Below are 16891 nucleotides of genomic sequence, written 5' to 3' on the forward strand. Positions count from 1 at the left end.
TATGGGTGGCTATTTCTATCTGTATTCACGTAGAGAGATGTGGGGGTTGGGAGACTTGAGCTTAGTCCCCTGGCAATGCGACTGAGGCAGGGTTTGGGAAAGGCAGGCACACTTTCGGCAGGCCCCGGGGTGGAATTCTCTTTGGCAGGAGGGCAGCCGATGGGTGGGGGAAGAGAGGTGAAGGCGGCATCTGGCCCACAGTGCGGGTCTTGCTGGAGTCCTTGGTGGCCCTCCTTCCCGTGTGCCCAGAGATAGAGAGGGGCTGAGGGTGGGGGGGTCACCCAGGAGGAGGAAGAGAGGGGTGGGGGGGCCATCCAGGAGGAGGAAGAGAGGAGATGGGCCTAGGAGGCCAGAGTCTCATCGCGACCGTCTTTGGTGGGGAGGGGTGAGTAGGGAGGGGTTACAGCCTCTGTAGATGCAGAGAGAGAAGCTCAGAGAGGCTGAGTCCCCGAGTCGCTCAGGTAGTAAGTGGGGGCTGAGGGGTTTGCTCAGCACTCCCTGTCATCCCAAGTGGCCCCGGTGAGCTCTTTGAAGCCAGTTCAGCTCCCGCTTGGCCCCGGCTCAGGTGGGTCAGGCTCTGGGCAGGGGGACTGGAGGGGGGGCCTTCACCCCTCCCTGCAGAGTCTGGTGACCGACCCAGCCCCCACAGCACCTGTCCTCCTCGGGTACACATCCTGCCCGGGGCCCAGACGCTGGCTTCTCCCAGCTCCCCGTCTCCTCTTACAGGCGCGGGGGCTGAGCCAAGGCGGGGCCTCACCGGGGAGTGGACAGGGCTCTCTGCCCAAGCGAGTGGCCCAGCTGGGGGGTATATATAACTCTGAGCTCAGGCCTGGGCGTGGGATGGGCCCCAGGCCCAGGGGGAGGGGGAGAGGGATCTGCTGCCAAGCTGACTCAGACCTCGGGCTGCTCACCACCCTCTTTGGCTCCTGGACCCACTCTTGCCACCCTCTGTGCCCCCGCCCGACCTTAGCCCTGGGCACCCTGGAGGGCTCCTCCCCTCCCCCGCTAACCCCCGACCCTGCATCCAGAGGCCTCAACCTTGCTTCCAGGTGAGCAGCTGACTTCTCAGGCAGGAAGAGCAAAATGCCCAGAGGAATATCCGAGACTTGGAGTCTCTGAGGATGGGGGTTCAGGCCTGCCCCCAGCCCAGCCCACCGCACACCCAGAGCAGGGCTACCGATTAGGGTCAGACAGACATGCAGGTGACACTCGGGTACAGGGACCTGTCTATGCCAAGCTTCCCCTGGGCCGGGGCTCCCCTTCCCCAGCTCACAGCAGCCTTTGTTTTTGCCCCGTCATGGTGTGACCCTCACCCTGGCGCTGCTGGTCACTCTGACCTCCTTGCCCAGCCTGGCTCTGGCCCCGTGGGCAGGTGGCGGGAGGTGAGTCTGGCCCCAGTGGCCTCACTCTCCTTCCGCTGCTGTCTTGCTCCTGTCCTTCCTTCTCTGTGCCCACCAGGCCCCTTGCCTTCTTGGACTCTGCTCTGAATCTCCCAAGTGTCTGCCCTCCCCCCCACCCCTCTTTCTCCCGGGTCTCCCTGGGTGCCTTGTGGCCTGTTAGCTGTCGGGTGGTTCTTATCCAGCACCTGCCTCTTATCCAGGACCAGGCCGGGCTGGGGCCATGATCTCTGTTCTCGCCAGCTTCATGGTTGAGGGAGATGCCAGAGGAACATCTTTTTAAAGAAAATGGATGGCACTTATGTTGGGTAGAGGAGTCAGCCTGGGGCTGGCTTACCTTGGGAGCTTTCTGGGAGGAAGTGGAGCTTGGCTGGGTGGAGGAGGGCTGAAGGGAGTGATCCTTGGCCCAGAGGTGGAGACTAGCCATGTGGGTTTGGGGGTTCCCCTGGGGATCTGGGCAAAGCACTGTGATCCGGGCCCATCTGAGATGCATGCATGCTAAGTTGCTTTAGCTGTGTCTGACTCTTTGAGACTCACCAGGCTCCTCTGTCCATGGGATTCTCCAGGTAAGAATACTGGAGTGGGTGACCATGCCCTCCTCCAGGGCATCTTACCCACTCAGGGATGAACCTGCATCTCGTAGGTCTCCTGCATTGGCGGGCGGGTTCTTTACTATTAGCGCCACCTGGGAAGCCCTCATCAGAGGTGAATCACTAGCTTGCAAGAGGCAGAGCACGGGCTGGACCTGGGTGGGGCTCTGGTCACTGCAGGGACGCACAGGTCAGGAGGCCTCAGTCCACTTCTGCCTGCTTCCTTGTGATCTTGGACCCTCCGCCGCCCTGTGCCGTGTGTCTCCCTCATCCGGCCTGGGGCCTTGGCCTCCTGTGTCTGGAGGCTTGACGGTGGGCACCTCTGCCCACATCCACTCTGTCCAGGGGCCTCTCCTCAGCTTCAGTTTCCCTATTTGAGAAATGGGGAGAGTAATAATACTACCTTTGGGGGGGTTAGTTTTATTTATTACTCATATATTTTCATTTTATTGCTCATATATTATACATATACTCACATTACTCATGTGAACAGCCAACTTATCATATATTTTATTGTGGGAAAATACACAGAACTTAACATGTACCATTCTGACCCTTTTTAAGTGCGTAGCTCAGCGGCATTAAGCACATGCACGGTGTCAGGCAACCAACCTCACGGACATCTCCAGAACTTTTTCCTTCTTCCCAACAGAAACTGTACCCATTAAATAGTAACTCCCGTTCCTCCCTCCCCCCAGGCCCTGATGGCCTCTAATCTCTTTTCTGTCCTGATGAATTTGCCTATTCTGGGTACAGCTATGACAAACCTAGGCAGTGTATTAAAAACAGAGCTATCACTTTGCCAACCAAGATCTGCAGAGTCAAAGCTATGGTTTTCCCAGTAGTCAGGTGTGGATGCGAGAGTTGGATCATAAAGAGAGCTGAGTGCTGAAGAATTGATGCTTTCAAACTGTGGTGCTGGGGAAGACTCTTGAGAGTCCCTTGGACAGCAAAGACATCAAACTAGTCAATCCTAAAGGAAACCCACCCTGAATATTCATTGGAAGGACTGACGCTGAACCTGAAGCTCCAATACTTTCGCTGCCTGATGCAAAGAGCCAACTTATTAGAAAAGACCCTGATGCTGGGAAAGATTGAGGGCAGGAGGAGAAGGGGGTGACATAGAGATAAGATGGTTGGATGGCATCACTGACTCAATGGACATGAGTTTGAGCAAACTCCAAGAGATAATGAAGGACAGGGAAGCCTGTCTACGGAGTTGCAAGTTGGACATGACCTAGTGACTAAACAATAGCAACAACATTTTGGGTACCTCACAGTAGTGAGGTACACAGTAGTGAGTGAATCATACAGTCCTTGCCTTTCTGTGTCTCAAGTATTTCTCTCAAGACAGTACCTTCAAGGTTCATCCATGTTGCAGCCTGGGTCAGAACTTCATTCTTTTCTTTTTTTTTTAATTGCTGAATAATTCCATTGAATTCCATTGTATGGCTGGACCACATCTTATTGATCCATTTAAGCTATTAATTTCTGTGTGGGTATTTCTGCCTTCCGGATATTGTGAATAGTGTACACATGGGTGTACAGATAGCTCTTTAAGACCCACTTTCAGTTATTCGGGGTGTGTACCTAGAGATGGAATTGCTGGATCGTATGCTGATTGTTTAACTTTTTGAGGAGCTACCAGACTATCTCCCACAGTGGCTGCACCAGTTTACATTCTACCAGCAACGTACAAGTGTTTCAATTTCTTCATATCCTTGGCAATACTTATTTTTCGTTTTTCCCCAATAGCCATTCTAGCGGGTGTGAGGTGGTATTTCATGGTTTCATTTGCATTTCCCTAAGGTTAACGATGTTGAGCACCTTTTCGCGCTCTTGTTGAAAGAAGGCACGGTCTTTGGTGTCACTGCTGGGCCTAGAGGTGCCCAGTGAACAACGTGGGCTGCAGCACTTGAGGGGGGACCCCTTCCCTGCCTTGGAGGAGCTCAGATGACTTGAGCCCAGGGAGCCACAGAGCCTGTGCACCAGGCCTGGAGGCAGGAGTGGGCATGCCCACCTGGCGGTGGCCTTGAAGATGGGGTTGGATTTCACCAGAAGTCCCAGAGCCCTCCAGGGACAATGGTGGTGACAGCTCGGATGTCAGGCCTGAAAAGTGTCTTCTCCACAAATAGCCTTCTCCTCCAGCTGCAGGTGTTTATAGCTTCAGTTGACCCCTGGCCAGAGCAACCCCCAGGCCAGGCCATGTGCATGGCGGTGGGGAGGGGCTGGCCTCCTCCGCAGCCACCCCCTGCAAGAGTGAAATGTCAGCTCCTCTAAAGAGCTCCCTCCCTGTGAGGACTCTGCTGAATATCTCCCTTTGCTTCATGCCCTTTTCAACTTTGAAAACTAGTTTTCAGTTCAGTTCAGTCGCTCAGTCGTGTCCGACTCTTTGCCACCCCATGGACTGCAGCACGCCAGGCTTCCCTGTCCATCACCAACTCCCAGAGCTTGCTCAAATTCATGTCCATCGAGTCGGCGATGTCATCCAACCATCTCATTCTCTGTCATCCCCTTCTCCCATCCTCAGTCTTTCCAAGCATCAGGGTTTTTCCAGTGAGCCAGTTCTTCACATCAGGTAGCCAAAGTATTGGAGTTTCAGCTTCAATATCAGTCCTTCCAGTGCATACTCAGGACTGATTTCCTTTATGATGGACTGGTTTGATCTCCTTGCTGTCCAAGGGGCTCTCAAGAGTCTTCTCCAGCACTACAGTTCAAAAGCATCAACTCTTCAGCATGTAGCATTCTTTATGGTCCAACTCTCACATCCATACATGACTCCTGGAAAAACCATAGCTTTGACTAGAAAACTAGTTCTAACAGGACTGTATTATCAATATTAGCAAAAACAACTGTCTTTCCGACCTTTCTTAATGGACATAAACTTTGAACATGTTTATGGCCCGGGGGAGGCCTGGTGCAGGGAGGGGATGAGACACACAAGAGACCTGTCCCAGATAGGATTTGCAAATGGGATAAACGTTCATGTGTGGCTCACATGTGACTGAGGAAGAGCCTGGGGTGATTGGCAGAACACGTGTGACTCCGGCTGTGGGCTTCAGAGTAGGGGGTGGTCACTTGGTGTGGCTGCTGCATTGGGAGCGCCCCACCTTTAGCCCGAGGGTCAATCCCTATGGCCATCTTCGCCCATGCATGGTGGGGTCATGGATGTGAGCTGGGTGGGGGCTTTGGGCACATGTTCTCTGACACATGGGCCACCTTCTGGTGGGATGTCCTTTCCAGCCCCACCCAGACTCTCTCTGGGGTTGGCCAAGGTCACTGCCAGACTGCAATGCCCAGCTGCCCAGCTGGCCTCCACTTGGTCCAAGCTGGCCTCCTGCTGCCCCAGTCTGTGATCTCAGCCCCTGGAGGGGGTTTGCATCTGGGGGCAGAGCTGGGACAGGGTGCAGGTCTCTTGTCTTCCCACCGGCTCATCTGGATTTCCTACTACATTCCCTCTGCCGTTGCTTTTCTCCGCTGCCTTCTCTGTGGCTTCGCAGCTCTGCACACTCCCTGTCTCCCTCTGCTGCCCAGGCTCTGGGGTCCTCCTGGCGTCCCATAAGCTCAGGCACGTTGGCTCCCACATCTCTGGGGGCCACTGTCCAGGAGAGAGTGTAAGCAGCGGGCCGGGCTCTTGGTCCAAATAGTTGGCTGTCCCTGCAGGACCTGGGCAGGGTCAGGGCAAGGGACAGTGAGCCATCACTAAGGACTTACTTCACGCAGAGGCCTGGGGTGGTGGTGGGGGAACTGGTTCAGAGAGGTGGAGTAGAATGGTCTCGGGCAACTCCCAGACCATCCATGGGGAAAAGGAGCCATTGTGAAGCCCTGGGTGTGGCCTTAGAAAACGGATGTTCCATGGCCCTGGGTCAGTAATAAACCACGTGACTTTGAATAAATCACGTCCCCTCTCTGGGCCTTAGTTTCTTCTCACTTAGGCTACACAGGACCCCTGGGGCCACCTGGTCGGTCCTCTCACTCTCATGTTAAAGAGAAGTTAAGAGAGAGGCTCTAGGGACTTCGCTGTGTGGTCCAGTGAATAGGACTCCCTGCTCCTAATGTAGTGGATGCAGGTTCGATCCCTGGTCGGGGAGCTAAGATCTCGCATGCCGCATGGTGTGGCCAAAACAAAACAAAACAGAGAGGCAGAGAGAACCAGACTGCCTGGATCTGAATCTTAACCACTTGCTGGCCTCCGACGTAAACAAGTTTGTAAACCTCTCTGTACCTCGATCTCCCTGCGGCTGGAATGGAAGATAGAACAGCTGCTACAGGAGGGCAAAAGTGTGAACGCGTATAGAGCAGTTACCGTCTTCACTCTGTATTTGTACAGATGCCTGTTTGCTCCACAAGTGTTCATTACTATTACTATTATCACAAGCGTGAAAGAAACTGCAGCAGTTCCCTATGTCTGTATGAAGTCTGGAGTCTGGATCAGATGCCAGCTGGTCTGGAGGCAGTAGAACGGCCGGGTTGACCTCGGGAGATCCTCAGGGTGCAGGAAGAAAGCTGCTTGTCCCCCTCGGCTCCAGACACCCAGAGAAACCTGGGGCTCCACTGCCACCCCAGGATCCTCCACCGCTGACCAGCACAAGGGCCCTGGCTGCGGTATGGTCTGAGAGGGGCCGGCCAGGGAGAGGAGGGCAAATCACCCCGGAAGGAGAGAAGCACAACTTGAAAACCACAAAGACAGCCGAGCCAGCCTTGGACCCCTGGGTCTGGCTTCTCTGGCCCTACTGCTGGCCCAGGGCCAGGAGGCCTGTCTGGAGGCAGAGCTCCTGGACCCTGTAGCAGAGACACAGGTGGTTCTAGAGCTGGGTAGGGCTCTGTCTTTAGGACCTGGGGGGGTCTCTGTGATGTGGGGAGAAACAGTCTCAGCCAGGGGTGGGCAGGAGCCTCCTGGCTGCTGTTTAACAGGGCTTCCCAAGTGATTCAGTGGTAGAGGATCCACCTGTCATGCAGGAGACGCAAGTTTGATCTCTGGGTTGGGAAGATTCCCTGGAGGAGGGCATGGCAACCCACTCCAGTATTCTTGCCCGGGAAATCCCTTGGACAGAGGAGCCTGGTGGGCTGCAGTCTGTGGGGTCGCACAGAGTCGGACACGACTGAGCACACACAGCAGTGAAGGATGTTCCACTTTGTCCAGGCCAGGAGGCCGTCCCAGGCTGGGAGTGGCCTCCTGCAGTTGGAGCACCTTCTTTGCCAGGCCCTGAGCCACTTCCAAGTGGCTGAGCCAGGACTCGAACCCAGGCGTTAACCCTGCATCTGCTGGTGCCCACCTGGGTGAGATGCTCCATCTGCCTGCACTTCTCTGGGCCAGGTGCATTTCCAGTGAAGTCAGTGAGGCTCACGCTTCAGGGCCCTCACCTGCCTGGGCCCCTTCCAGGTGCCTAAACCTTTAATTTATTTATGTTTAAAATTCCTTTTATTTATTTGGCCGCACTGTGTGGCTTGCAAGATCTTAATTCCCCGACCAGGGATTGAACCTGGGCCCTAGCAGTGAAGAGTCGACTCATTGGAAAAGTCCCTGATGCCGGGAGAGATTGAAGGTGAGAGGAGAAGGGGGTGACAGAGGATGAGGTGGTTGGATGACATCACTGACTCGATGGACCTGAGTTTGAGCAAACTCAGGGAGACAGTGAAGGACAGGGAAGCCTGGCGCGTGGCAGTCCATGGAGTTGCAAAGAGTCGAACACCACTGAGCGACTGAACAACAGCAGCTATCAGTGAAAGCACGGAGTCCTAACCATGGGAGTTCCCGAAACTTTTTAGTTTTAATTAAAATTTTAAAATAACTTTATTGAAATCTGATTGATGTGCAATAAATGACACGTATTTGAAGTGGACAGTTTGGTAGGTGAAGAGTCCACGTGTCCATATGTCCACCTGTGGAGCCGTGACCATCATCAAGAGAAGGAGCCCACCCTCACCTCCAGCAGGTCTGAACCTAGTTCTGTGTTTGTTTCTAATTTCCTTTTCTCAAAGAAAGCTCCCCAGTTTTCAGATGCTTCAGGCCTCATGGAAATCTGGATTTGCTTCTGTCCTGAGTGAAGAGGAACTCAAAACCCTCTTGATGAAAGTGAAAGTGGAGAGTGAAAAAGTTGGCTTAAAGCTCAACATTCAGAAAACGAAGATCATGGCATCCGGTCCCATCACTTCATGGGAAATAGATGGGGAGACAGTGGAAACAGTGTTAGACTTAATTTTTCTGGGCTCCAAAATCACTACAGATGGTGACTGCAGCCATGAAATTAAAAGATGCTTACTCCTTGGAAGGAAAGTTATGAGCAACCTAGATAGCATATTGAAAAGCAGAGACATTACTTTGCCAACAAAGGTCCGTCTAGTCAAGGCTATGGTTTTTCCTGTGGTCATGTATGGATGTGAGAGTTGGACTGTGAAGAAGGCTGAGCGCCGAAGAATTGATGCTTTTGAACTGTGGTGTTGGAGAAGACTCTTGAGAGTCCCTTGGACTGCAAGGAGATCCAACCAGTCCATTCTGAAGGAGATCAGCCCTGGGATTTCTTTGGAAGGAATGATGCTAAAGCTGAAACTCCAGTACTTTGGCCACCTCATGCGAAGAGTTGACTCATTGGAAAAGACTCTGATGCTGGGAGGGACTGGGGGCAGGAGGAGAAGGGGACGACAGAGGATGAGATGGTTGGATGGCATCACCAACCTCGATGGACGTGAGTCTGAGTAAACTCCGGGAGTTGGTAATGGACAGGGAGGCCTGGCATGCTGCAATTCATGGGGTCACAAAGAGTTGGACACGACTGAGCGACTGAACTGAACTGAACTGAGAGGCTCAAATGAGACCAGGCTAGGAGAGCACTTTGAGAACAATGCCAGACTCATCGAAAGTAGATTATCTGTATATTTGTTTCTTCTTTAATTTTTTTTCTATTTATTTATTCTATTTGTAATTGGAGGACAATTGCTTTATAGTGTTGTGTTGGTTTCTACCTTACAACAACGTGTATCAGCCATAAAAAATATTTTTTTGGATGTGGACCTGTTTTTTAAAGTCTTATTGAATTTGTTACAATGTTGCTTCTCCTTTAGGTGGGGTTTTTTGCCTGTGAGGCATGTGGGATCTTTGCTCCCCTGACCAGGGATCAAACCCACACCTTCCTGCATTGGAGGGAGAGAAGTCTTAACCACTGGACTACCGGGAAAGTCCCCTATTTGCACTTAAAATTGAACTCACTTTTCCCGCGGAAGGTGTGACCAGTATCGGGTCATTCATTTAGCAGCATTTGCTGAGTGCTCGCTCTGTGTAGCACTTTTCCTAGTTTTAGGTATAAACAGGAGATTTCCTCCTGTTGGGAGTCGGGGGTAGACGGGCAGTTGGGGGGTTTGGGGGGGTGACCTCAGCTTTCAGTGGGGTGTTTAGAGAACACGTCCCCCCCTCTAGTGGCAGCTGAGCCAAAGTTGCCTTCGGGACGTGAAGGTGAGGGAGTGGGCCTCGAGGGTCTCTGAGCAGAGGACAGGACATACAAAGACCCTGAGGTGGGAAGGCCTGGCACGTCCAGCAAAAGCTCAGAGCCTCAAAGGTTGGTGGTGTGGGGTGAGGGACGGACTGAGCTGGGGATAGGTGGACAGATCCTGGGGGAGCCTCTGGGCTGTTGTAGGGATTTGGACACTTTCTAGGCAGGCAGATGGGAGCCCCTGGAGGGGGCTTGAGTTTTAATAGCATCACAGTGGCTGCTGTGTAGAGAATGGACTCAGAGTAGGGAATTCAGCCAGGGAAGGTGGTAGCTTGAACTGTTATGGTGATGGTTGGGGGAGAAGGGGCTGGATTCCAACCTAGTTTGAAAACAGAGTCATCGGCTTTTGCTGGCAGACTTGTTCATTCATCTGACACAGAGATGCCAGGACTGGGGATGCAGACCTGAAGGGAGGTGCGGTCCCCTCCTCTGTGATGCTAAGAATCTAGCAGGAAAAGAGACACAGAAGTGATGGGCTGCTGCCCTTACAAGGGCTGGGCTGGAGCAGCAGGAGAACCGGATCCCGGATGCTGACCAAAGGGTCCCCATCGGCTCCCCTACTGCCGGCACCATACCCACTGGCACCGCACTCAGCCTAGGGGCCCCAAGAACCTCCACCCCGTCTGCCCTCTGTCCCTGAACGTTGGCAGTGGACTCTTCTTGTGGGCCGGGAGCTCGTTTGATTAACAGGAAGGGAGACTGAGCTCCAGAGAGCTGTGGTCGAGCCAGAGTTCAGGTCTGTTCCCAAGTCTGTACAATCTGGACACGTTTGAATGATGAGCCTATGGCCGTCAGGGCCCAGGTTTCAGATGAGGAGGCCGTGTGAGGGTCCGGAGGGAAGTGAGCAGTGAGCCCCCAGAGCTTGTCTGTGGAGCTGCCAGGTTGCAACCTGGCTCCTCGACTCCCAGCCTGTGACCACGTCTCTGCTGTTCACAGCTGCAGCATGACTGCCTCTGGTTAGACGTGGAGTAGGACTGTCACGTGTCCATTGGACTGCCTGCGGAATACCTTCCCCTGGGAAGCTTTGAGCAGGGGCATGGTGCTGGACCGTGGGCTTACAGAGATCAGCTCGCAGGCAGTGTCCCCAGGTCTGGACCTCCCCCTCCTTCCCTGACACAGACAGGTTTGTGCTCCCAGGCTGGCGAGTCTTCCTGGCAGACAAGACCTCCTGAGGGCGGCTCTTGATTCAGCCTTGGCAGTGGGGAGAGGTCAGCTGGGGGACCCGCGTGGCCTTGGCTAGGTGCCCTGGTTACCACCCAGGTGGCGGGTGGCCCGCTCGTTTCGCTGCCGCCCTGCATCAGCAGCTTCTCACCCCCCACAGGCCTCCTGGCTCAGCCAGGCCTAGAGGACTGAGCTGGCTGGCGACTGTGCCCATAGGTGGAGAAAGGAGGTCATCACTCCTGCTCAAACCCTCTCACCCTCCGTCTCCTCCAGTGCCCTTCTTTATGGTCTAATCTTACCAGTGGTCAGTATAGCTCAAGGCTCACCTGGCCACCCAGCTTGATCTGGCACCTCGCCCTCTGAGCACGAGGCATGGGCCCCACTGGCTGCAGGCACTGGGCCGTCATCTGGCCGCACGGGTGGTGAGCTCCTGGAAGGCAGGGAGCCCTCATCCTGATCTCATTTATGACCAGAGAGGACATGGGGTCTTGCAGCATCTCCTCTAGGAGGCTGGGCCAGCAGGAAGCACTCGGGTGACCTGGTGATGGTCTAGCAGGAACCATGGAGCTGTGTCCGGGTCAGGGCCGCGGGTTCCCCTCCAGAGACGCTCCTTGCATCCCACGTGCCCTCTGCTGCCCACAGACAAGACAGACACCCTGTCTGGTCCTGCTCTTTCGTGGAGGTGGTGGGGACCGAGGGAGCTGTCTGGAGCCAGGGCCAAGGCAGGGAGGCCCCAGGGGTGGCATGAGCAGAGGTAGCTGCCAGGCTGCAGTGAGGGGAGGCTCCGGCGGGGGTGGTGGGGGACGGGGGTTCCAAGCTGTGTGCCCACCAGCTGGAGACCCATGGCCCTGTCATCGTGTCCTCAGGTTACCATCCCCCAGCGAGGCCTTGGCTCTTTCCTGCTGCCTGGAGACCCCTGGGATCTAAGGAGGGTGGCGGGGGGAAGGGGCCTGCAGAATCATCACCCCAAGTGCCGGGCAGGTGGGCAGAGGTGAGGGCTGGGGTCCCTCGGGCTCTCCCACTGAGAGGGTGCTGTGTCTCTGCAGGTCGGAATGAGCTGATCGCCCGCTACATCAAGCTCGGACAGGGAAGACCCGCACCAGGAAGCAGGTGGGCCCTGGCGCGGGTGCCCTGGCACCAACGGTGGCTCTCGGGGTCGGCTTGGCCCTCTGCAGGGCCAGATGTGGGCTCTGGGGGCCAACTCAGGAGGGGTCCTCCACTGGGTGTGCCCCAGACGGTCAGTTTCCCTGGGGTCCCCGCCACTGTCGCTGGGAGGAGAAAGACCCCTCCCCTGCTTCTCCTGGCCAGCAGGAGGACCTCACTTCTGTTTAGCTGGGAGGGCGGAACCGAGGGCCCGTCGGTGATGGATCATTCATTCATTCATTCATTCAGTCTGTGATGCGGATGGGGGGCTGTGGCGGATGGGGGGCTGGGGGGAACCCCGTGGGGAGCGGCCTTCGGGGAGAAGGCAGGAACAGGAGTCCCTTTTCCTGCCTCAGGTGTCCAGCCACATCCAGGTGCTGGCTCGGCGAAAAGCCCGTGAGATCCAGGCCAAGCTAAAGGTAAGACAGGGGTGGCGGTGGGAGCACAGGCCCAGGGCTCGGGAGGGCTGGCCTCTGGGACTTTGGGCTCATTTCCCAGGAGGAAAAGTCTTTCTGTGGGTTTCGGGACTGCCTGCAGAGCCAGCGGGCTTCAAGGTGCTGAGGAAAGTGGGGTTCAGCCTGTAACCCTGTAAGCCCCATCCGGCAGAGGACAGTGACCACTGACTGGCAGCCATGTGCGTGTGTGTGTGAACAGCCAGGTTCAGCATCCTGGGAGGCACAGTCCAGTCTCCTGCTGTGCACTCCAACCACCACCACCACCCGCCCCAGCTCAGAGGGACAGTGCACGCCCCAAATCCCATGGCTAGGGTGACAGGATTGACCTCCAGGCCCCTTTCCTTGAGGACCCCTCAGACCCTTACTGTCTGAGGGTGGCGGGACCTGGGAGGCACTGCTGGGGAGCGGGGTTCCATGCTGGAGGAGGGGCTGGTGGAATTCTTCCCACCCCACTCTCTGGGACTGGACGTTCCTGCCCCTCCCTGGATCAGCCCCACCTTGCAGGCCTGGACAGGTGACTGTTTGAGGGGGCCAGCCCTGGTGGGAACCCCCTCTGCATGGGACTCAGGCCTTCTGGACCCCAGAGCCAGGGCCCCTTGGGTGACTACTCCTCCCGTGGAGGAGCCAGCATTTGGGCCTTAGACCAGACCAGTAAATCCATGGACATTAAAAAAAATTTTTTTTAATTTTAATTTTTTTGACTGTACTGTGTGACTTGTAGGGTCTTAGCTCCCCGACCAGCAATTGAACCTGGGTCCTCAACAGTGAAAGCGCAGAGTCCCAACCACTGGGCCACCAGGGAACTCCCCACAGACATTTTCTAAAGCAGGGGAAGCCTTTCTGTTTTTTTTCCTAACTGAATTATCACCGATATGATGTCAGAGGAGCTGCTGTGGTCAAAGTTAAGTTGGCGAGGAGCGGGCTAGGGACCCCTCCTCTACATCCCTCTCAGGCCCCACGACTCTCGAACCCGAAAGCATACGAGAACCCTGTTTCAAAGCCCCTGGGCTAGAGGACCACAGAGGACCCCTCTGGGACTGCGGCCCATGACCCTGACACTGGAGCCTGGAAGGCGTGGGTTGGAGGCCACAGGAGGCTGCCCCCGCTGCCCACCCAGCTCCATTCCTCCTGCATCAGCCCAGCTGTCCCTGCCCCCCACAGCTGCGGCCCAGCCCTCGCTCCTTTGCCCCCAGGACAGCTGGCTGGCCGCAGCTGCTGGTCCCTCCCTCTCAGGCTGGCACATGTACCCGGACACCCTCAGCCCTGGCGCCCACTTGCTCCCCACTCCACTCTCTGGCTGCCCTGTGACTCCCTGGGGCCCAGCGGGGACCGGATGGAGAGTGGGGTGTCCAGGCTTCTGTTAAGAGCTGTAGAGGGGAGCTGTTGATTCCCGAGGGGCCCGGCTGTGTGGCCCACGTGTGCTGGAGGGACTGAACTTGTCCCTGTCAATAGACTCTGATGAGGGGCCAGGAACAGCCTCAGTGGGACGCCAGACAGGCTTCAAGGGGAGCCACGGGTCCTTTAAGTAATATACACATTTTCCTGCATATGCACTTAGGGGAGAATTTGGTCTGAGGATTTTACCATATTCTCCAAGGGGTCTGGGGCCCAGTGCAGTTAAGCTACCCCGTGGGCAGCAAGGTCAGGTGGAAATCTTTGGGTCACTGGCCTGGCTTTGCCCATGGGCACTTGGCTGGGTCATCCACCTCAAGCTCCAGCCAGATTCCCTGCCTATAAATGACAGGGTTAATCAAGGTGCTGTCTGAGGTCCCCTCCAACCTCAAAATTCAGTACCAGGTCATTGATGTCACCCCCCAACTCCCCCCGATTCCTGTTCCACTTGCTGGTCCCCGGCTGTTCATTAGGCCGGCTATGAGAAAGGAGTACAGGTCTCTGATCTCTGGTTGGAGCCATCCAGCCTCCCACTGCCGTTGTTAACAGGGGTCTGTTAACAGACCCTGTTCCTGGGGTGCTGCCCCACCCATGTCCTGGAGGGAGCAAGCCTGAGTGATGCTCCTGAGACCCCCAGAATCCTTGCAGAGAGGCAGCCTGATACTTTGGTTAATAGGGATCACCTCAGAGCAGGATTCAAGATTGGCCCCAAAAGGACAATGGGCTGGGGTGCCCACCGCTCAGCGTGGCCTCTTGCACCCTCTGTGCTGAAGATGGGGTTGCCCTCAGGTCCTGACCTGCCCCCTCCTCGGTCTGCTCAGCCCCTGGGCCTGCAGAGGTCAGAGGTCATGGATGGCCTGTCCTGGACCCACTTCGCAGGGCAGACCCTCCTGTGACCCCTGTCAACACCCGGGTCCCCTAAATTCTCTGAGCCTCAGTTTATCTTAGAATAGGGGTGTGACAAGTCCTGCCAGCCTCACAGGGATCCTATGATGTTCAGAGCCAAAGTGAGACAGTGTTCTTTACTTTCCGGGGGCTGTCTAGTGCCCTGTGATTGTACGGGTCCCTGAGAGTCTGGGTAGAAGGGCCTGGCCCCACGCCGTGTCCCGCAGGATGCCGGGCTCACCACTCGGACCTTTGCTGTAATGCCACCCACCGGGCGAGTGAAGTCACAGCAAACCCAGCTGTGAGCTGTGAGGCCCTCCCTCAGCAATCCGCTTGCTTATCATTCAGGACAGATTTGGGTCACCAAGTTGGTGAATAAATAAAGGGCCCACGTATTTTTCCCATTTAAAATAATCCATCATAAAGATACAGGATTTCTAATCACAGCTCCCGAGTTGACATAACCCAGCGTTTTAGCCCCAGTAATGCTCCCTGCACCAGCCCGTCTGTCTGTATGGTCTTATTTCCGATCCATATGGACTTTTTGGAATACAGGATGTTGTCTTATTGCTTGAGAGGCCCTTTGGGGTTGGGGAGCTCAGGATGGGACCATTGGCTTAGACAAGTATTAACAAGGATTTATTATAAGCAGATGATAACTGCTGATTCATTCAGAGCCTGTGCCGGGTGAGCCCATTTTTTTGGGAGGGTCTTTGGACCACAGAGGACAGACAGTCACATTCTGACACATAAAAGGCTCAGGAGCCGTGGGTGCCCATGGTACAGTTGACACCCATAGGCCAGGTCTGAGACAGGGACCACAGGAGACTGGCCCTTGTCACTGTCCATGTGACCGGAGATGACCTCTGCTGAGCGTACTCCTGCTTCCTCTCCCATGAGCCAGGTGGGGCCCCAGACACCCTTGGTGTGGAGGTGAGCGAGGCCTGGGTGGTCTCTGTTTACAGGTGTCCCTTAGGTTGGTAACAGGAGAGCTGTGGTCTGGCCGGTGACCTTCAAAGTCTTTTTATTTTTCTTCGAACTTTAAACTTTTTATTTTGCATTGGGGTATGACTGATTAACAATGTTCTAGTAGTTTTAGGTCGGAGAAGGCGATGGCACCCCACTCCAGTACTCTTGCCTGGAAAATCCCATGGATGGAGGAGCCTGGTGGGCTGCAGTCCATGCTAAGAGTCGGACACGACTGAGCGACTTCACTTTCACTTTTCACTTTCATGCATTGGAGAAGGAAATGGCAACCCACTCCAGTGTTCTTGCCTGGAGAATCCCAGGGACGGGGGAGCCTGGTGGGCTGCTGTCTATGGGGTCGCACAGAGTCGGACACGACTGAAGCAACTTAGCCGCAGCAGCAGCAGCAGTAGTTTTAGGTAGACAGGGAGGGGACTCAGCCTTACATATGTATGTATCCATTCTCATTCAAAGCCCCCTCCCATCCAGGCTGGCATAGAACATTGAGCAGAGTTCCCTATGTTAGGCAGTAGGTCCTTGGTGGTTATCCCTTTTGAATACAGCAGTGTGTACCTGTCCATCCCAAACTCCCTAACTATCTCTTCCCCCTGGCAACTATAAGTTTGTTTTCTGCGAGTCTCTTTCTGTTTTGTAAGTAGGTTCATTTGTATTATTTCTTTTTAGAGTCCACACATAAGGGATGTCATACAACATTTCTCCTTCTCTGTCTGACTTACTTCACTCAGTATGACACTCTCTAGATCCATCCATTGTTGCTGCAAATGGCATGATTTCATTCTTTTTAATGGCCAAGTAATATTCCATTGCATATATGTACATCTTCTTTATCCATTCCTCTGTTGATTTTCACGTCCTGGTGATTGTAAACAGTGCTGCAATGAACACTGGGGTGCATGTATCCTTTTGGATCATGCTTTTCTCAGGCTATATGCCCGGGAGTGGGTCAAAGTCTCTTTAAACGCTAGTGCGACAGGCAGGACAAGTGTCCCCTTTGACAGATGAGGAAAGGGATCAGAGCCACCCAATGACTTCCTCAGAGTCACAGGGAAGGTTCACAGCCCTGCAGGAGCGGGAGCCTGGTCCCGGGGCCTCTCCTGGCCTGCCACGGTGCTCGCGCTGAGGCCTCCCCCCAATGTCTCCCCAGGATCAGGCAGCTAAGGACAAGGCCCTGCAGAGCATGGCTGCCATGTCGTCCGCCCAGATCATCTCCGCCGCAGCCTTCCACAGTAAAATGACCCTCACCCGGGGCCCAGGCTACCCAGCGGTCTCAGGGGTAAGTGGAGCTGCCTGCAGCCGGAGGCTGGACCACCCTGTCCTTCTCCCTCCTCCCCCTTCTGAGGAGACACGGCGCTGGCCACACCAGAGTCGTCACGTGAGTCTTCTCAGGGAAGGAG

General features: G+C 55.1%; 1 protein-coding gene across 1 annotated transcript in view; it reads left to right on the forward strand.

Annotated features, from left to right (window-relative positions):
* TEAD4 (TEA domain transcription factor 4) overlaps nt 1–16891 on the forward strand; it is a 67373-nt gene that overhangs the window by 34363 nt on the left and 16119 nt on the right. Inside the window, 4 exon segments of the mRNA XM_070371746.1 lie at nt 11682–11711; nt 11714–11745; nt 12135–12197; nt 16642–16770. Of these exon segments, the coding sequence (XP_070227847.1) occupies nt 11682–11711; nt 11714–11745; nt 12135–12197; nt 16642–16770 (254 nt within the window).

Source organism: Bos mutus, chromosome 5, assembly GCF_027580195.1.
Source record: "Bos mutus isolate GX-2022 chromosome 5, NWIPB_WYAK_1.1, whole genome shotgun sequence".
Classification (NCBI taxonomy): domain Eukaryota; kingdom Metazoa; phylum Chordata; class Mammalia; order Artiodactyla; family Bovidae; genus Bos; species Bos mutus.